Source organism: Crocodylus porosus, unplaced genomic scaffold, assembly GCF_001723895.1.
Source record: "Crocodylus porosus isolate Cpor-Errol unplaced genomic scaffold, CroPor_comp1, whole genome shotgun sequence".
Classification (NCBI taxonomy): Eukaryota; Metazoa; Chordata; order Crocodylia; family Crocodylidae; genus Crocodylus; species Crocodylus porosus.
Window position 1 is genome coordinate 10,929,925 of NW_017728936.1, and position 21,400 is coordinate 10,951,324.

The 21,400-nt window shown below is 48.8% G+C and overlaps 1 protein-coding gene across 3 annotated transcripts in view; it reads left to right on the forward strand.

Annotated features, from left to right (window-relative positions):
- Nucleotides 1-21,400, forward strand: part of DIXDC1 (DIX domain containing 1) — a 57,454-nt gene that overhangs the window by 12,464 nt on the left and 23,590 nt on the right. For all 3 annotated transcript variants that reach the window (XM_019547114.1, XM_019547117.1, XM_019547116.1), the window contains exons 2-5: nt 12,700-12,829; nt 13,800-13,925; nt 16,123-16,372; nt 17,829-17,936. In XM_019547114.1, the coding sequence (XP_019402659.1) occupies nt 12,700-12,829; nt 13,800-13,925; nt 16,123-16,372; nt 17,829-17,936 (614 nt within the window). The remainder of the gene's footprint in view (nt 1-12,699; nt 12,830-13,799; nt 13,926-16,122; nt 16,373-17,828; nt 17,937-21,400) is intronic.

Genomic DNA, 21,400 nt, shown 5'->3' on the forward strand with positions numbered 1-21,400 from the left:
CAGAAAAGGCTTCACAACACCAGCTTGGAGGGAAAGCAGCAGCACTAAAACACTCCCAGGAAGGTGCCAGAAATGAGCTTTGAAGCAGCAGCTAAGCTTGGGCTGGGAGAGACATTTTTGCGTGAGGCATACAGGTGTCAATTTAAAGCGAATATGCGCTGGCATCTCTTCTTTCCTCCTTATTAAACCTCTGAGGTAATTGTACCCTGCAGAGATAAGTGAGGCTCATTTAAACAGACGGATGCCCGCTGCAGATTTATGGAGGTAGAGCTAGGGCACCGAGCTGCTTTTGTTGGGTAGGGGATGCAGTCAGCACATCCTGGCCTTGGAGAAACAGGGTGGGGAATAAAGGAGGATGTGTAGGAGAGCAGGAAATTGCAACCGCCCTTTAGCTATACGTTTTTGATATGCAGATCTGGGTCTGTAGGCACAATTCTCCTTTGTGGCCTCCTCACCTTTATTCTGTTTCGTGGGAGGAGACTCAAGGGTAGCTGTTCTCACACTCTGACGAAACACTGACCACAAGTTAGCTTCAGCTGAAGAGCAAGTAGTGGTACCGGCTTCTGCATCCTCTTTGCGGATGGAAAGGATCTTACACTGGTATCCTTTGCATCTTTTGCAAATGGATCTTAAAGCGTACCTTGAATTGCCTGAAATGTCAGCTTATCTGTTTGCATGCAGGGATTGCTTCACCCACCACAGGAACAAATATCGCTAGAGCAGGACTGAGAAGAAATGACAAGAAGGGAAGCGAAGAATTAAAAGTGCAGGGGAGATTTAGAGAGGCTGAATGAATGTGCTTACCTGAGATGGATCCTCAAAGAGCTTTGACATCGAACCCCGGTTCTTGCAGAAGTTGGATCGTTAACAGCCACAGGTTGTCCGTACCGCAGTCTGGCAGCTCCCCGGAAAGGTGCCCCTTCCAGCAGCACTTTCCGGTGTACTCAATCACAAGCTTACATGCGAACTTCCAGTCTCCTAAGGAGTCAGAAAAAAAGGGGCTGAGGTGGAGCTAGGGCCTTATTTGCAGCAGTGCCAAAGGGTTGGATTGTGAAGTTGAACTGGCCCCTCTTGCCTGGCTCTGTGCCTAGTCACCTGTCATACAGGCTGAAATGGAGGGGAAATGTTCCAGCTATTTTTATACTTTGCACACCTGTTGCTAAGCACTGGTGTCCTGTGTGGTCAGAGCAAGGTGCCATGACACGTAGCAGTGACAACAGGTTGAGAAGAGCTGAGCTTTCATCTTGCTATTCCTGATAGCCTGTTTGCTATTAACTGTGCTGAGCCCACTGGACGGGGCAGAAGGGCAAAGCTGGGGGGAAGCAGCCTTTGCACTTCCACTTTTTGCAGCTGTGGTGGGGGCCAGATGACGTTCTGGAGTGACAGAGGATGCTAAAATGACATTTTAGATATGTCCTTCTGACCAAAACAGATGGAGCTCCAACTGGTGAACTGTGGCTGCAGAGGAGCTCTGGGATACATCTGTACTCTGCACAGTGTGCAGAAACAGACCTCGTCCTGTGAAGGGGGGTAAATTAGCTGGGGCACAGTTCTGTGCATCCTCAACTAAACTGCTCCCAGCACCTGGGCTTTTGCGTAGAGGTAGCTACAGGCGTCTCCATGCTGCACTGCATTGTGCTGTGTAGACACAGCCTCTGTGCACTACAAGCTGCCACGCTAGGGCTGGACCTCAGGTGGGCAGTAGCTCCCTTGGTTTCACATTCACCCTGTATTCCCCCTGCTCATTGGACTCTGTTCTTTTGTGGGAAATACAGCAATAACCTCCTAGACCAGATGCCAAGACTCCAGTCACCAGGAGGGTTTCTGCTGATAGCTGAAGGACAGGGAGAGATTTCACAGATGTTAGGGCTGGAAGGGACCTTGCAAGATTATCGGATCCAGCCCCCTGCCCAAGGGGCAGGAAAGTCAGTTGGGATCAGATGACCCCAGCAAGACGATGGGAAAATGGTCAGAGAAACGTATAGAAACGTGTTCCCCTCCTAGGCAGCTGGGAAATTTGTGCTCTAGCATTTGACTTCTGTGTAAAATGCACACTGGGCCTATAACTTCATCCTTCACAAATCTTGCAGAGCCTGAGCTCGTACCTGAACCTCTGCCAACAGCAGCACCATTATAGACCAAGCACACTTCACAGGCCACTCATTTATTCTCCCAGGACCAAATGGCACCTTGGCTGGGGAACTCTAAAGACAGCTGTCACCCCAGCCTAGCCATTACTGCCCTCTTCTTCCTCCGTCTTCTGGCTTTGGAGGCATGGACGCTCCTCCAAGCTGGGCATTGTAAATCAAGGGTTAGCTATGTCCCTGTGTGAGATGGCTGTTTAGGGAGCTGTTTGCAGACAGCTGGGTTTAGAAGTCTGCACAGTTACAGTCAGTCCGACCACAGGGCACAGGCAGGAACATCCTGACAGTGATCTGAAGGACCTGACCCAGGGGATTGCATGGTGCCGGCACTTACTGGCTAGCATTTTGGAGCCAAATGTTGCAGCTGGTGACAGTCATGCAGAGCCTGTATTTTCTGAAGGGCTGTCTGGTATAAAGGAGGGGAGAACAACATTGAGCGGCCTTGATTTATTAAGAATCTGACTACTTCAATAGGTGCCCCTTGTTTGAAAAGTTATGTACAGAGCTGAGAGAGAGTTTAAATCAAACTCATGAAAAACCCAGAGAATATGTCTGGGAAATGGTGGGGTATAATGTTTGCCTGAGCTGTTTCCCTCAAATGGTTTAGATGGCTTGTGTGTTACCGTAGGGCTTGGTTTTTGGTATAGAAAACAGTTTTTCCAGTTCTGACTAGTGTTTCAGCAAGACTCAAGAGTGACCTTCTTTCCATATCCCAGAAAGTCAGCAAAAAAATGCCCTCCCGGAAATTTCAGTTCTTTAATAATGGCAGTCTTCTGTTTCATGCAGGGATGAAGACTCTGGTTGTTCTTTTTTGCTTCTGACCTGATTCACCCTTTTGCCTTTATATCGAGATCTTTGATGCATGCTTTGTGATTTTCACAGCTCATCTGTTGTAACTCCTTGTCTATGCCCAGATGCCTCCTTTCCCAAATACAGTACTACCATCACAGGCCTTTTAGGGAAGGAGTTAAGATGGATCCTGGGCCACAAGTTGTTTTGCAAATAAATATGTACCTTGGGCTTTGATGGGCAGGTTTTGAGAGTGATCAGCCCACCTGGGCATCTTGGAGTCCTTCTTGGCCACAGTCCTACTTATGCATGTTTTGCTCCCTGGAGGCTGCCCCAGACTTCATCTCTGTGTTGGACAGCCTGAACCACATCCAGACATCTTCTCTTCAGTGAGATGGTACTCTCTGCTTCTCTGTGGGGCCTCATCACAACAGAAACAGCAAAAACTCCAACTGGAGGGCACTGGGCGGAAGATGAGAGAGACCATCTGACGGAGATAATGTCCGAAGGCCTGGAAAGCATGCACGGCTGTAAACACATTGCATCCTGATGCAATTAGGCTGGCCTCTGTCCTTTGTTGCTGCAGGGATTTGATTCAGCGCTCTGAGCAAACTGAATACTGAATGCCTTTCATAGTGAAGTCAGCATGAGGGCAATGGACACTCAGCGTTTACTGCTGACCTTCCTGGACTTATTCTCTTAGGGTGAATGCCCAAGCTCAGCCAGGGCATTGTATGTGGGACCCTGAAAGACGCCACAATCAAGGCAGAACTAGCACGTCCAGGCACAGCGACCAGCTTGCAACACACAGTGTTTTGTTTGCTGCAGCCAGGCATGGCCGACTGCCTTCTGACCTGGCACGGGGAGGACTGAGCCCTCGGCAGCAGATGACGGGTCATACTGAGTTGATGAAAATGGCACCAAAGCCTCATAGGAGACCTCATGGTAGAAGGTCTACTTTTTCCCTCCCAGCTTACACATGCCAGGTACAACCCTTTATAGCTGCCATGCTCCAGCCTCCAGCAGAGCCCAGACCAGCAGGAGGGGGTCTTAGTGCTGCTGTTGTGTTTTCCTGTCTTTCGTGTACTTGCTGTTACTGTGTTGGGAAGAGACAGGACCATGTGATGAGCAGCAGGCTCTGCCATCCTGCCCTTTCTTGCTCCTTTACCATCAAGCTCCATCTGACCTACAGCCTTTGACTTTCAATGTCTGTTATTAATGGTTACTATAATACCCCTGGCAATACCGGCCCTTTTAGTTGTGCCCTACACCCAAGTGCTTCATGCACTTCAGCATGGCGAGAACAAATATCCCCATGTTTCAGATGAACTAAAATGGGGAACAGATAAGTGACTTAACCACCATCAGATATCCTTCCAATAATGAGGTATATAACTCGGGAGCCCTAACTCCCAGTCTTTTTTGCTAACCTCAGGCTAATTTCTGGCTTCCTCACATGTAGCTAAACACTGTTATGTAAATATTAACATGAAGGAGCTGTGCATTAGGAGGGAGTTTCCCTGCCTTGGGAACATAATGAAGCACGGGGCTGATGGCCAGAAGGGAAGCCAACAGCACGTCTGCTGTGAGAGCACTTTCAGAGACTTTATGCAGTCTTTCTATTCTGTTCTCCTTCTCTTCTTATCAGTCAGTGTTGATAACCCTATCATTACCCTTCATGTTCAAGCCTATAACCTGGTTACAAACATTGGTGCCTTGCTCTGTCTTGCTCTGTGCACACAGGCCCTATCCAGTATCTTGCCACTCTTTCCTATATAACATATTGATGGCCTAGCTCTGCTCTTTTGCTAAATAACTGTTATTCTTTCCACATCTACTTCATCTCCCGTCTTGTTCCAGGACCCTGCAAGGGTTGTCCTATGACTGGGCAGGTCTGAGTCACATTTCCAGCTCTGGGGAACTTTCTAAATTAAGGAGCAAAAAAACAAATCCAAGGGTATCATACAGGTGAGGCCATGCCGTCATTGCTGTTGTACTAACAGGAGACCTTTGAGAGTTTCCAGCTGTGAATCCTGGCTAAAAGGAGCCACAGTTCAGGACAGAAAACAGTCGCTGGAGTCTCTTCCTTTCAGTTCTGTCCATGCCACAAAAGATCTTTTGGGGACATCCACAACGACTTTAATGTGTGACAGAAAAGCTGCCAGTGGGCTTGGCCCAGGCTATCCCAGGTAAGGGAGTAGCTCTCCACGTTGCAGAGCTCAGGTAAAGCAGACCTTCTTTTGGAACGCAAAGCCGCGTTAATATAAATAAGATTAAGCTTAACCCCACTGCAATCCTCATCATCTGCACTCTTTATAGTAAAGCTTGGGCTCATGGTGCTGTTGTATTCCTTGAAAAACTCATTCGGAGAGAAAGCCTGATTGAGGCGGGGAGCTAGGACCTGGTCCTGCCCCAGATGGCCCCGGATCCGATGGGGTGGATGCTCACAGCAAACTGCAAGGTAGCGGCAAAGGGCTGGAAAACCACAGGTTCAAGGAAGGATTCATGTAAAGGCAGAGGCTGAGATGGTCAGAGCAATGGCGGTTACTCCTCAAAACATCCTCAGATGCAGCCAGGAGCCAGACCTGATAATAAACTGGTGTGGGGGGGGGAGCTCCAGGGGTTTGTGACATCCTGTGCTGCTGTTCAGAAGCTTCTGTAGTGAGCGGTGTAATGGTGTCGCAGGAATCAGTGTAATAGGCCCCAGGGGAACATCCTTTTGAACAGGCAGGAAAAAGGTTCAACATGAGAGCGAGTAGGGGACAAGCGGCTGGCAGAGCAAGGGGCCTGAGCAAGCTGGGAAGCATGTGGGCTTTTCTCATCTAAGCCCCTTCGGCACCTGCACCAGGTCTGGACCGTGCGTTCCTGTCCCAGGTGTGGGCTCCCCCGTCCGTCTGCTCTGTTCCAGGCGGGAGGCTCCTTTCTCTTATCTCTGTGCTGCAGCGACCACGGCTTGGAGCGGGTCCCCATGTGGCTACATGCAGACCATCGAGAAGCCCCAGGCTGAATCGGAGATTTCATAGACATTTGGGCTGGAAGGGACCCTGGAGAATCATCAAGTCCAGCCCCCTGCCCCAGGGCAGGAAGTCAGCAGGGATCATAGGATCCCAGCAAGATAAGCATCCAAATGCGTCTTGAAGGCGTTCAAAGTGGGTTCAAAGTGGCGGCAGGCTATTCCAGACCTTGGGGGCTCAGACAGTGAGGAAGTTCTTCTTTATGTCCAGCCTCAAACGGTCACAGAGGAGTTTGTGACCATTCAATCTTGTCATCCCTTGGGGCGCTCTGGTGAACAAACGATCCCCCAGATCCTGGTGGTCACCCCTGAGAAACTTATAGGTGGCCATCAGATCACCCCTGAGCCTGCGCTTTTCCAGGCTAAAGAGTCCCATGTCTCTCAGCCTGTCATCGTAAGATCTGTCTTCCTGCCCTCTGATCATGCGCGTGGCTCTCCTCTGGACTCTCTCAAGCTTCTCCACATCCTTTTTGAATTACAGAGCCCAAAACTGAACGCAGTACTCCAGTTGTGGCCTCACCAAGGCCGAGTACAAGGGGAGAATGACATCCTAGGATTTTGCTTGAGAAGCATCTATGGATGCAAGCCAGTGTTTTGGTCGCTTTACTAGGTGCAGCATCGCATTGCAGGCTCATGTTCATCTTGTGGTCAGTCATGACCCCCAAGTCTCTTTCATCTGTAGTGCTAGCCAGCATAGCACTGCTGAGCCTATAAACATGCTGCAGGTTTTTCCTCCCAAGGTGGAGAACTTTGCATTTTTTGGTGTTAAACACCATCAGGTTCTCGTCTGCCCATTTCCCAAGCCTGTCAACATCTGCCTGGATCGCCTTCCTGTCTTCTGGTGTGGATGCTTTGCCCCCGGAGTTTAGTGTCATTGGAGAACTTGGCCAGTCCGCTTCTGACTCCAATGTCCACATCATTAATGAAGATGTTGAACAACAAGGGTCCAAGGACAGAGCCCTGAGGGCCCCCACTGGTCACAGCACACCACGACGGTTGGCTCCTGTCAGCCACCACCCTCCTGGTCCTGCTGCGGAGCCAGTTCCCCAGCCAGCGGATCGTGGTGAGGTCGAGGCCACAGTTAGCCAGTTTTGCCAAGAGGTAATCATGGAATACCAGATCAAAGGCTTTTTTTAAATCGACTGAATCGAAATTGAAACAATTCAATCTTCACAGGTTCCTCTAAGCTGCATAGGTTGAACTGATAATGAAGTGAACCAATGTTCACTTTTGAATTTGGAAAGGCAGCCAGATGCCTGCAGTGGCCCAGGCCGGACAGCTACTGCCAAGGGCAGCTGAGCGGGGCCCATCCCAGCACTCGTCCCCAACCCCCCACGGGGTGGGAGGGAGGCAGGCCCCCCAGCCTGGGGCATCACCCCCCTGTGCCTTGCCAGTTCCCATCTGAGCCCTGCTACCGATGCAGAGGGGGAATTCCCCGCTCCCACCCTCTGCATGGTGCAGGGAAACAGTCCCTCCAGCCTGGGCATTAGCCCACATGGGTGGACACCCCTGCCCCAGGCAGGGTTCCCCAAGCCCCGTGTCAAGTGTAGAAGGGACATCCCCCCCCTCCCACCATCAGCATGGTTTGGTGCAGGGTGTGGGGAGCACTGAACGACTGTGAGTTAACTTGAGTTGGGAAGGGATCTGGGACAGAAGTTCAATGGACCAATTGAACCTAAATCAGTTAAGTTTGATGCTGCATTCATCCAGGTCGATCTTAAACTGGTTTTGGCCATTTTGAAACCAGTTTGTGTGCACTGAACTGCTATTCTGCTGCAGGTTTAAACTGGTTTCTGATCACTTGAACTGGTTTATGCGTAATGTCTGTCCCTAGCTGTATGAGCTAGGGACAGACGTTCAGAAAGCCTGAGGTGGAATCAGTCTGAGTCAGAGGCAGACAATTATATCAGGCGGAGGGCCGCTTACTGAGTTTTGGCAAGCCATCGAGGGCCGCATGACAGGCAGCCAGGGGCAACAAAATATTAATTTTCTAAATTTTTTAGGGCCCCCGCAGGCCATCTAGAATGGCCTGGCGGCCTGCATCCGGCCACAGGCCGCATTTTGCCCACCCCGGTCTAACTTAAATGGTTTTCTGTAAGCAGCGTAGTTTAGATCAGTGTGAGTAAAAATGGTCCCTGCCCAAAGCCTGTAGTCTAATTAAGGCACGATAACAGAAGCAGCTGTAGGAAATAATCGTCAGGAATAGGGAAGAGAAGATGAAGAAATGACTGTTCGATCCTTCCAGCCTCTCCCTTCTTCCAGGCCAGGGATGGCTCAACCTATATCGTGGCTTTCTCTTTTGGGCCCCTTAGTTTCTTCTGCTCAGATCTGTGTTTCTCAAGGGATGCAGCGTGGGAAGTGCAATCTAGGGGCATGACCATTTCCCTGTGCCGCCTCTCCTTTACATCAGCAGGGCTATTTGAAGAGGTTGTAATGGGGACCCTTGTCTGCTACCTAGGAGGTGCCAAGGGAGTGCTGGTCAGGGACAGACAGTGAGTGATTCAGAGGCAGCCAGCTGGTGAGTAATGGAAGAAGGGTGGTAAGCCATGGAGACCTGGATGCTGTTCAGTGAGCACATGGCTAAAATAGAAGAGAAAACGCCCGAACGTGGTGGGGATTGACTTAAAGCAGCTAAATTTAGTGGCGGGGAATTTTGACTTGATGAGGCTGCTGGGCCCTGTTCCCAGCTACACTAGTGAGGGCTGCGGGGTGATTGTGATTCCCCAGAACGAAAAGAACAGTGGGTAATTTTAGACCTTATAGATCCTATGCACAGATGAAGACATAATTAGCCCTGTGGAGAAATCTTCCCTAGGGAGAGAAGGAAGCTGGGAAGAGGGGATACATGGCAATTTCCAGCTTCCCTTTAATTGTGCAGAGCTGTTTGGAGACTTCAGATATCAAAACTAATCTTGGCTAATTATTCCAGGTGTCTTGTGCCCTTTTGGTGTGTAGGGATTTTCATCCAGAGCATAACAAGGCGGGGGAAATGAGCCCACAGCTAATGGGACAAGGACACCTGACTAATTACATTAAGAATTTCCTGCGAGAGAAATAATCAGAAAGAGGAAGTAAACATAACAGATGCGAGAGGAATTTTAACGCACCCGTTGTCTTTCCAGCAGTCACAAGCACTATCTGTGATGCTGGCCACGGCACCCCTTTGTCAGACAGTGCAACCGGTGTGCCTTTATATTAACCTGATGGCTCATCTAGTCTGGGTGGGCTGCTGACCTTTTGATCGCCTTGATATGATACCGTGAAAAATCTGCCTGCCTGCTGGTCAGGATTTCTAGCACGATGTTGAAGCACAGCTAATAATTTGGGGTAACTCTATTCTTGGGTGCCTTGTATCAGGCCTGGTGGGTATGATTTCCAGAAGTGCTAAGGACCTGCCGTACTGTTTGGGTTTTGTGGGATATGTACACGGTTGGGGGTCTCTGAGAACCGGGCCTAAGTTTGGGTACTTCAGAAGGAGCGGGCTCAAAATCAGAATTGTCTGGTGAAGCTGTTGGTTGATTGGTATATAGAAGAAGTAATATCATATTAAACACTTCTCTCCTGCTACTTAAAAACAGCAGTATTGCGTTATGGATAGAGCCACCAGAGCCAGCTGTTTTTCTGTGGTTGCCGGTTGATGCATCATGTTAAAACTTAAAAGCTTTCCAAACAAATTTCTGAACTCCTGAAAGAGCCCTAAATTGATGGAGACTCCAGATCGTCTCTAACCTCTCAAATCTGGGGCTCCGCAAAGATGCAGAGAGGAAGTTCGCATTGTTATAGCGGATTTCGTGGTCTAGTCCAGAATTGGGGCCAGGTGAAACTCTTTGAACTTTAAGACTGGAACAGAGACAGAAGCAGGATGTTGCTGTAGATGCTGGTGGGATCCAGATTTTTTTTTTATTGTCCTGAAAAGTCTCCTGCTGTGGAGCTGCACCTGTCTTCCTTGCAGAACACCAGAAAAATGTGGTCTCCTTCTACCATTTGTTACAATACGCCCAGAAGACACTGCCTACCTTAAACACTGTCCCAGTATGGAGTGTGGTGATGTTCCTGCTCATTCTGCTGCTGTGCATTACTGCAGCCCTCTGCAGTTCTGGAGTAGGCTGGATTTGAAAAGCAATGTGGCACCTGTGTTGACTTGAAGTATTTTTGCAGGACAGATTTACTAAACTGATTTTGTGGCTTTAAATCCAGGCTCGGATGGCCTGGGCCCCACCTTGCAGAGGCAGGACTCCATAGGAATGATCTCTTCCAGCATCACTTTCCATGCCATTTAACCAGGAGATGCAGAGTAGGTGGATTGAAGGGGGCGATGAAGCAAAACAATTTGTTTTTTCTCAGCAGCTTAAAAATCATTATAGTTTCTGCCACGCGGCTTGCATCTTCATCCCTCTGCGCATTTAACACCACTCTGCCATTTTTAGGTCATTAAACTTTCATGTCTATTATTTTCTTGGTAAGTTCAGTCACCTGCTCAACTCTGCTGCCAGAAATGACAGCCAGCTCCTTGGGACTTTAGTGCTGCAGAAATCAGAATCTCTCCGGAGTGCTGCTCTAAAGTCATTAATACTTAGAGTTTTTTGGACGCATAATAAGTCAATGATGAACAAACTGTCAGTCTGAACTGCTGAAGAAAAGTCGTATGCCATGAACGGCAAAAAAAAAATACTAAACCTGCTAATTAAATGAAAGTCTGCGGCATTGTAGCAGCAACTGCTGTGAAATCCTCCTTTTGTGATGGCGACATCCCTATTCCTTGGCCACAAAGAAGTCATCTTTTTGAAGGGGATCATTTAAAGTATAAATTCACAGGGTTTTAGAAGCAATTTTCTAATAACGGTACCAATCGTGTCACCCTTTTATGAAATAGTAAAATTTAAAATCAGTGAAAAAGCCTACCAAAAATAGTAAATTTTTTATCTTCACAGAGGATGGGGAAAAAAAAATGTTCAGGTTGTATTTGATATAAAAACATTTATTTTGTGTGAGACTATAGGGGCTTATCTAGAATCTGTAGTCACCTATACAATTTATTGTAAAAAGACAATCTTTCTCTACTGGTTTTTGGAACATTTTGCAGAATTTAGTAGAGAATTATACTTCTGCTGTAGATTCCTGGAGGATAGAAGGGATAGGAAGAAATCATGATGTTCAGCTATATAGGTTTTGGAAGTCATTTCTATACAACCCCACTCCATTTTCATAAAACCATATTGAATTCTATAGGATTTTTCCATAAAGGTGCTGACACTTGTTTCAGGGGGTAACAGATGTCCCTGCAAACAAGAAATATGTTTGTTTGCAGGGACATCTGTTACCCCCTGAAACAAATTTCTTTTCTACCCTACTTGAATAAATGAAAGCGTAACTGAACCTTTATGGAATAGGAAGTTTGAATTCTTGTCTGTCCGCGAAATGAGGCATTGCTCACGTGATGTTTCGGGCCCTTGGAAGTCTATGTAATATAGGTCCCGCAGGAACTCAGAAATTGAACTCATCCTGGACACTTCAGCAGATTTGCCACTGTTGGCTTGCAAATCAGTGCTGCATCATTCTCCTGTGTGAAAGGTAGTGATGAAGGCTATGCGGTTGGCTATGTTTGTGCGCCCATTCAGTGGAAAGTGGGTGATATCTGAAGCTGGCTAAGCGCAATGAATGCATCCTTGCGCTTCTGTGCTAATTTAGCCCAAGGAGCAGCATTCCTACAGCACAGGCCTCAGAGCAGGAAAGAAAACATCTGCTCCATGGAGCCAGCATCCTTTCCATGCCCTCCCCGTGGTCCAGGCTTCCCAGTCAGCACAGCCACTGGTGGTGTTGGAAACAAACTGCTCCTGCCCCTTCCACGCTGGCCTATCGTAGACTGCTGAGTGAAGAAAACTAATTGAACACAAGTGTCTGGGCACTTTTCTAGCAGGCAAGCCTGCTGTTGTTGGGCTGAAGTTGGATTTCCCTTGTCAGGATGATTATAAGCGGCGCTGTGATCAGAATGTGACTTTGCAGCAGGCTGCGGAAGCGTAAACTGTGACTGACACTGCTGAGATAATGTGGGATGGAGACTTAAAACCTGCCGCGTCGGCAGAATAATGGGAAGCTTAGTGAAAAAGGACGTAATCCCATAAAAGGATCGATTTGATTACACCCCATGTGCTGCACGAGCCCTCATCCCTTGGGAAGCCCGGGTTCACCCGGGCTGCTTTGAGACATTGATGTGGCCCCCTGGGAGGCACAACTGAAATGGTGGACCCCTTCCATAGGCACACGGGTCTGCTTTGGCATGTCATCTTCTGATGCCAGATGGCTCGTGCTGGAGACCAGAAGCCAGCTCTCCCCCGATCTTTCCTCTCAAGTTGTCATGTACATCCGTGCAGTGACAGTGTTGAATGTTCCCTGTCAGCATTATCGGGTTCTCCACCTGGTTTGTTCTCTTTTTGTGCAGGGGTAAGGTGCTAGGCAGGCACCAGGCTATTTACTGTAGTGAAATGGTCCCCAACCAGCAGGGACAGTGCAAGCTTCATGCCTAGGTGTGCTGGTGAGCTCCAACCCTCGCCAGCAGCTTGGTTGGGAGGTGACTGACTCCAGACTGTGCAGTGGTTTTGAGATGTTAACTGCTGGGCAGTAGGTACCAGCCTGAAACCCCTTTGCACTAGGGTTCTGAATAAGGAGGCGGTTGTGTCAAAAGCCGAGGGTGTGCGGCACCCTCCCAAAAAAAGCAATGCTTTACAAACAGTTTGTTTTGTTTTCCATTTACAGCAGCAGCTTCAAGCTTATGTGGCCTGGGTGAATTCCCAGCTGAAGAAGAAGCCATCAATAAAGCCGGTGCAGGACCTAAGGCAGGATCTCCGAGATGGGGTCATCCTTGCCTACCTCATTGAGATTGTAGGTCAGTAACCCTAATGGGAAGTATTCCCCCTTTGGCAGCTTTGGGGCATTAAAGGGAGGAGGCTAGGTTTCACCTGGGTCTGTTTGTGTGCCAGTGAGATCTCTTGGAGATAGCCGAGCAAGCACCCCTTATCATGTTAGAGCCAGGTAGTCTCATTTAAGAGGAAGGAAAATCATGGATCATAAAGGCATGCCTTCCATCAAACTCCTCTGCAGTTTCTCTTGCTAAACTTTGGATAGCAGGCCAATCCCAGGCCCTGTGGACACCTCTGAGGACTGCAGTCACTTTACTGTGTGACAGCAGTTGCAAAACCTGCTACGGTGGCTGTAGGAATGGCCCCGAGGCTGCGCTGAGCTAATTCAAGGAACCCGTGAAAGGATTTTCCCTATTGATGAATGGCATCTGGGACCCATAATTGTGTGTGGGCTAAGGTGGGACTAGATTGGGGCTGCTTAACCTCACTTGTTGTCTGTCTGTGTATCAACCTGTGTCCTGCTGACCTGTGTCTCAGGCTGCTGCTGAAAGCATTGCCTGGAGTTCAGCTGTATGTGTTAATAGATGAGATTCCTGGAGGAATTCATCTCTGCGCTGGGAACCAGGTATTCATGAGAAGGAAATAATATGGCTGAACTGACATGGGTCTGGAGGATGAAGCTGTTCCTCTCTGAGACTGTGCAGTGTAGCCCGTCTGCATGGAGAGGACATAGCTTGATTCAAGCCAATACGAGGAATTATCACAAAAAGCCCCTATGCAGACAGTGGATGGCACCATGTACTTTCTGCTCAGTTATTGCTGTTATTAGATACCTAAAGGAACAGGGAGAAGCACCTGCACTTAAGGTGCAGGTACAAGTCATGTGTAGGGCTCCTTTGCTGTCCCCTGGGAACAGTCCTTGCACCTGTAAACCTCGCAGTCGCAGCACCAAGCAGTTCTGTTCCACCCTCTAATCACGGTGTTTTGTTTCATCAGCTGGTGAGAAGCTGAGTGGAGTTCAAGTCAATCCTACCAGCCCACAAGAAATGCGGGGCAATGTGGAGAAAGTGTTGCAGTTTGTGGCATCAAAAAAGATCCGGATGCACCAAACCTCAGCGAAAGGTAAATGCCCTTTGGTGGTGGGCTCAGTATGATCCCTGGCTGCCCATGCAAGAGCCAGATCTTCTGAAGTTTGGCATCATTCTGATATGTGTCCAGGTCAGATTATCCTGTTCCTGCAGTCCAGCAGTGTGTTTAGTTTTGGGCTGGATGGCACTAAATTCTTGGCTGCTCCAGGAACAGACTGCAGTCCAGGAGGAGAAATTGCTCATTGAGCAGTCAGAGGGCCAAACAAGTGGTGTCATGAGAACATGGATTTTTTGGATTAGGAATCAATGCTTCATCGAAAGGACATAAACCCCCCTGGCCTCTTTCCACGATGAGAATGGGAAAATCCTTTTTCCCTGTAGTCTGCACACTCTGTACCCCAACATTTTCTGTATGGAGAGCAACTGGACACATGGTGGGAAACAGACACAAGGTGCAAAGCCACACATTCTGTGTCTCCTACTGCGGCATTGTTTAGTCAAGCGCATCACGTGGACGGAGGGAAACAGTCCCCTCTTCTTGCTGGTTGCTGACTGTACTGGAGGAGGATGCTGTTTGCTTGCCCTGCGGCACTGGCTGAAGTGCAGCATACAGTGATTCATTCTGGAAACTGGGAACTCATGACCTTTCTTGCTGTTATCAGGAGGAAAGGAGCACAGTCCTTTGGGTTGCAGGCATCAGCTGAACAGGCTCTGTTTATCCAGAGCATATAGTACGAGCTCTGTACTGCCAGCATTGCTGCCCGCAGCCTGGAGGCTAGCTTGTATCATTTCATACAAAATTGTTCATAACAGTAAAAACTTGTAAGTAAGCGTTGCAAGCAAATATATTGATATATCCAGGCCAGTAGGGCTCTTAGAACCAGTTTAACTCAGTAATCTGAATTCAGGTATAGAAATAAGGTTCTTGTACCCACCATGGCAGAGATGGGGATTTATGGGCAGCGAAGCATTGAAAATCCAGGGTTTGGCAGGACACAAACAAGAGTGAATCCCAGACCTGGAGTGCCCCCCCTTGCACAGACATGCCACACCCTGTATCTGTCCAGTTCTAGTCTCCTGCAGCCATTCTCATGATCAGGGGCAGGCATTTGGCACGAGCCCTTTGTTAAATGGTGTGTAGGGCAGCTGAGAGTGGACGCGTTACAAAACAATGTGCCAACCCTAATGCAGACAATGATGTGTGGGCACAGGACTCGCGACCACAGAAACCCCCTGTTCCAGTCGCACCAACTCACCCTGCGACTTGAAATGAGTCACCGGCTTCTCTGTGCATCAGAGTCCTGCTTCTATTAAAGGTTGTCAATATATGCTCAAGAGATCTGGGTAGATAGCTATGCCTCCAGCTACAGAGGAAGCAATCCTCCCTCCCCCCCAGTCCGTACCAATCTGACCATACTGGTTTGTCATAACAGATTGGTTATTTCCATTTCTCAGCCCCTTAAAGCAAAAATGACCCAACCCTCAGGCATCCAGACCCTTCCCCCACAAAGCTGTGGCTTTGAATTTTCACTGCTGCTTCAGAAAGCTCAGCATTTGGTATCCAGGTTCCAGTATTTTGGGTGGATATTGAAATACCCAAGTTGACTTTGAAAAAAATCCTAGCCTAGGGTGAAACATAGCCTAAGATGGTCTTTACAGTGAGTCCCAAAGACCGACAGATTTGGACTGTATTGTACTCTGGGCAAAGATACCTAAGTTAAGGGTTATTTGAGTTGATTAGTTAATACTTGCAAAGTGCCGTGAATATGTTAAAGTGCTAGGCATTCTTCTTATTCTAGAACTACATTACTGCTCAGCTCCCTCCTCTTACCTGCTAAAAATGCCAGGGGGGAACTACATGGGCTAGTGAGAGTTATCACTAGTGCAGTAGTGATCTTCAGTGCTGGCTGTGCCTTTCCAGTGCTGCTTCCATCATTGTTGCAGTGTCACAAACAGGCTGGACTGCTTGAAAATGAGACGGCTCAAGTGTGCACACAGCTGTTTAATTTCTGTCCTGTAGATGGCACTCGCTGATCCTTCCTCAAGCTGTGCTGCTTTGTACAGAACTAATATTCCCAAGCATTAGAATGGTAACTTGGTCCTATTTGCACAGCTCCTCTTCACTGGCGGACTCCTGTTGGGTTTAATTACACTCACACTTGTTGGTCAGCCTGGTACCCACTGGGCCCCCTATTAATGACGTGGCCTCTGGGTTTGATGGCATTTTGCAGATATCGTCGATGGGAACCTGAAATCCATCATGAGGCTGATCCTGGCCTTAGCGGCTCATTTCAAACCTGGCTCAGGGAGAGCAGTCAATCAGAGCCCGTCTGGTGTGGCGGGGAAGAACCCGTCAGCATCGTCAGCCAGTCACAGGCCTCATTCAGCTGCTGCCATGGCCCAAGGGGCAGTGGCTGCTCTGGCAGATGTTCGCCAGGATGTCTCACGCTCTGGACGTGATGTTTTCCGGCACAGACAGAGGTAATAAGCTGTTCTCACCTAGCCTCATTAGCACACACTGCTAGTCTTGATTGGAGACTCAGCTGTATAAGAAGAGTACGAGGGGCCGAAACAAGCCTGTGTGCCTCTGGAAGCCAGCCCGCTCTGTGCAGTAGTCCTGCACAAGGAGCCTATCTGCTCTGCAGAGCCAGCATGCACCCCTGGCTATGTCTTCCCTGCCAGAAAAGGTGTTTCTGCCTGGACTACCCAAAGTGCGGGAGCTGTCCCACTGTCCCTCTGGAGTGGCCATGTGGAAGCTTGCACTGTCATTTTGCAGCCAGATGAGCTAGAGGAGCTACCCAAAAGGGCAGGGGTAGGGAGCTCAGCTAGCTACCTTGCTGCAAAAGCTGTAGGTGCCTTGTTTCTGCTTGGGATTTTACAGCAAGTAAACACCCATGCCTTTGGTAACTCACTTTACAATGAAAAGCACCTCTGTGTCCACGAGGATAGAGTGATGCCTCCTTCCCTTGAGGCCAGTATTGAACACAGTGCCACAACACAGCACGAGGAGGCATTGCCCTTTGGATGAAACATAAAACAAGTGTCCTGCTCATTGGTGTTAGCTGAAGATGCCAGGGCAGGGTGGTAACTCCCCTCTCTGAGTCCATTCTGCCTCCCTACATTTTTGTTGCCTTTCAAGCATTTTGCTTCCTGTCACAGATGTCATACAGTCTTGCTGGATGCTGTCCATCAGCTTCTGCCTCCTGTGTTGTAGGGGTTGCCTTAATGAAAATGAAAGGAAATGATCTATATGTGGATGGAGCGTGTAATTCTGAAAGTGCTTCTGAGCCTTCAAAATATGCTATGTAGATTACAATGATGGCAGCAATAATAAAAATAGTAATGACATTTAAACTGAAGCCAGATGATGGTTTATTGTGATTTTCATTTGTACTCCTAAAGGTCATTTGCCCTCATTAGTTTGGCTCTGGGGAGTCACCAAGACTCAGTTCTGAAACGAGGTTGAAAATTACAGGTTTTGTTGAAAAATCAAATATTAGAGCTTTTCTTCCAAGGGTCCCTGGGCCAAATCTCTCTCTCTAAGAAAGCCAGCCCTTACTTTATTAGCTGAAGCTGTCCTTTCCCCAGCCCCCTCCCTGTCTCACCAAAGCTATCATCGGTCACCGCTATTTGGAGGTGTTTAAAACGTGCCACCTTCTTCCTTCCCTGCCATGTCACAGGCAGATGGGCAGGGTTTTCTTATCCCATGTCAAGCTTTGAGGGTAGGAATTAGATTGCTTCTCTTCTAGGAAAGGCAGCAGATTTGCTGCCACCGCCTCTTTCCCTTCATTTCACCAGCTTCCCTTCTGCTCTCCCAAAGCCCCCAAATTCACCTTGTTAGGTTCTGAGCAGAAATTAAATGCATATGTGTGTTGTGGGGGGTCTCTTTCCCACCTCTCCTTGAGGCTGTCATTTATTCTGTGTTTTTTATCTTCAGAAACAGCAGTGTAGATGAAGAAATTGAGAATCCCTACTGGAGTGTCCGAGCGCTGGTGCAGCAGTACGAGGGACATCACAGTGTGCCCTCCGAGTCCCGCTCCTCCAGGTAACAGATATGCTCATGGCAGAGACAAGCCCCCTCACAGCCCAGTGCCAGGCAGGGACCACCTCTGCCTGTCTCATAGATGTAGCCCTGGCAAATTTTGAGAGTAAAGATGATTTCACCTGCCTGGATTTTTCCCAGGTTTTCTACCCACTGATGCCTTCTGTCTATGTAAGAGGTAGTCAGGAGAAAAGGGCTCTGACTACTAAACCCAGCAAGCCTGATGCCCTGGAAAGGGACCAGTGGTAATAGAAATGAGTAACAGATAAATGCTTTATTCTGTGATTCAGACCTTGCAGAGAGCTGGGATCTACAGCTGTGTTCACTGCCATTGTGCTCTCATCCATCACCTTTAATTGTCTTTAGCTTTATAGCTATCTAATTATCCCCCACCCCCAAGCCTCCTGGACCTTCAGATTCAATCAGGTTCAATATTTAATCATTTTCTGAAGAGTTCCCAGCACTCTTCTGGAGATCAGTAGAGGCGGAGTTCATTGTGGTCTCTACAGCAAGTGGCTTTGCCATCTAAAGCGAGAGTTGAGTCCAGAGAAATGCACATGATCTGCTATAAATAGCTTGCAGATTTGGCTGGAGGCTGGCTACAACTCACAAGGTATGTGATGTTGAGCAGGGCTATTCTCTGCTTGGAAACCTGGAAGGAAACGAGCTTGGGAGGAAATAGTGTAGCTCCCTGGGCTGAGGTCTGAACACATTTACCCTAAAGCTGCAATGGGTACATGTCGGAGCAGGGAGCTTCAGCAACAAGCACTAGTGAGAACAAATGACTTCACTGTTTCATGTGCACAACTGACTCACGCTCACCTCAGATCCTTGCTCTTAATCTATGGATGAGGACCTGGCTTTGTCAGGGGCCTGCTCATTCATAGCCCATGACTCTGAGCCATGCATGCTCCGCTGAGCCTCCTAACAGGACTTTGCCACTAGTGGGAGAGAGCTGACCACATGCAGCTGGATCTGCACTGGGGCATGAGGCTGTGCCCAGCAATAAGGCTTAGAAACAAAGAGCTGTATCCTTGAGCACGTATGTTCAGATTTTCCCCCAGCGGTGCCCTATTCCATGCTGGTTTTCCTGCCTGAGTCATGCTCAGGACATTCCCCTGAAACACCTTCAGGTGCCCCTTCCCTGCCCCTTATGCCAAGCGGCTGTGGAGACCTGGTAGAGGAGGTGGTGACTTTTCTTATAACAGATGTCCATCAGCAGAGCACATCCCCTCACAAGGGGTTTCTCCCTTGGTCTTCTCTGGCCACTGTTAAGGCCACATTGCACCTCTGTAGCATGAAGTGGCAGCTGTGGACCTGTGACTGACTCCATCCCCTTGTGATCCAGGGACATGCAGAGGGAGCCCAGTAGTGCTGGCCTCAAGTGTCTTTGGGACTTTGCTGGCCAAACCTTTCTGTAGGTGAAACAAAGCCACAGTCCTGACTGCGTGTGCACGTTTCACAGGAGCTGAGGTGTTAATCCTTTGCATCCTGGCCAGATTATAGTTTGGGAAGAGATTTTGCCTCCCTCCATTATCTCTGCAGTTTGATGTAGTTAGGTTATTGTTCCCATGCTGTCCTACATGTCTGCTGCAGAGCTGCTAGGTGCCCTACGGTGGCTGCATTTTTGTAATGAGTGAATTGATTTCTGTACATACTTTGCAAAGTGCTTTGTGATGCTTCACCATGCAAGGAGCTCTACTAGCATAAAGTGAGGGATATTGCTACCAGGAAGCGATGTCACTGAGCACCTCCTATGTTAGGTAAGATCAGCAATTATGTTCTGGACAATCTATGGAAACACAACAGAAGACCAAAATGTGTGTCATGTTAATTGGGTTGTATTTGAATGAAGTTCATTGCTTTGGTGATAAGCATGCATTTGAAATGTTTTAAATAATTTCATTTCCAGGGATAGACTAGCAGAGGTGCAGTGGGTCAGGACTGAAGCACAACAGCTGATCAGCTTGTAGGTACATGGCTGGACAGCAGGGACTGCAGCCTGCTGGGGCTGCAGTGTGGCAGCTGATCAGAGCCACAAGAGCAGGCTTTGCTGCTGTTCAGGAGAGCAGCGCCTTTCCTGAAGTGCATGGGAGTCCAGGGCTGGAATGGCACGGGGGCACTTTGAATCAGGATGGACGTGCTTTGGCCCAGGACTGACAAGCTGAAGGTGCCTGACATCAGGATTGAGGGGCGTTAGTGCAATCTGTGCCATGAAAAGACCTGCTCTTCAAATAGGTTACTGAATGCCAACTTTTCCCTGGTTGAATTAAAGACCTTTGACCTGTCCAGGCTCATTTGGGTTCTTTGCCCTCTGCCTTGCTTCCTACATGTCTGTGCCTATGGATCAGTGGCAGGAGAGCGCTCATAGCATTTGCAGGGTACCCAGCATGTGTGTTTCCTTGTCCAGGAGACCAAGGGGCAGCAACAGCCGCTGACAGCTCAATGGGAAACGATCTGAAATTGTATCAAGCTGGAGCTAAAACATGTTTTAATTAAAGCTGGGAACAGGATGGGAGGTATAATTAGATTTCAGTCAAAATGCCTGGAGGACAGACCTTTCCCTGTCCATGACCATGGCTCCACGCACACGAACACGATGGTCAGATACCATGTGGCATGCATCAGCAGCCAGGCCCCGGGGACAGGCCGAGAGGGGAGGGTGAGGGGCAGGCTTCCGTCAATGTTTTCAAAGGGCAAAGCCATGGTGTTGAAGGCTGTGCAAGGGAGCAGACATGGTAATGCTATTGATTTTTGCATGGAAGGACCGAGCTGGGGAACAGATCCCGCGTGCCAGGCAGAGGGCTGCTTTTCTGTAGCCTCCAGCAGTGCCGGATACAGAACTAGTTGTCTGTGAGCAGGGAGGGAGCAGACTGAGGGTACTGTGGAAGAAGGCATCTGATGCCACTAGCCAAAAGCACAGCGACTGCAGACACAGAGGTTGGCTGTTTAATTGCAGCAGCAGTTGCCAAGTCAGGAAGGATTTATTCATAGCAGGACTCATCAGAAATCAGGAGAAGCTTGTTCCTGTGATAAGACACCAGCCTCTGCCTGGTGTCTTCAGAGAGAGAAAACTCAGCTCCGCTTTGAGGTCAGCTATGAGAAGAGCGCTCTCGAAAGTGTGTGGGACAGGCAGTGCTGCCTGGGTGGTGTCAGGCTGCGGTGGTGTTAGTGCCGAGGTGGGAAGTGCCAAGAATAACCCTTGGCCACATCCTTCCCCCAGCACATTGCATTTGAAGCGGGGCTGTTTTCTAAGAAAGCAGGGAGCTGGAAGCTTGTTTGTTCCCATTTCTGGTTCTCTTCCAGGGCCTGGACAGCAGCTAAGTTATAGGCGGGTTCGCTAGAGGTGGATTCCCTGTGGTATCTTGGGCAAGTCGCCACCCTTCTCCGCTCCAGTCCCCACAATTTGTGAGATGGGGAGAGCAATCCCAGCTTGCCTCGTGGTGGGGGTTGTGAGCCTGAACTCA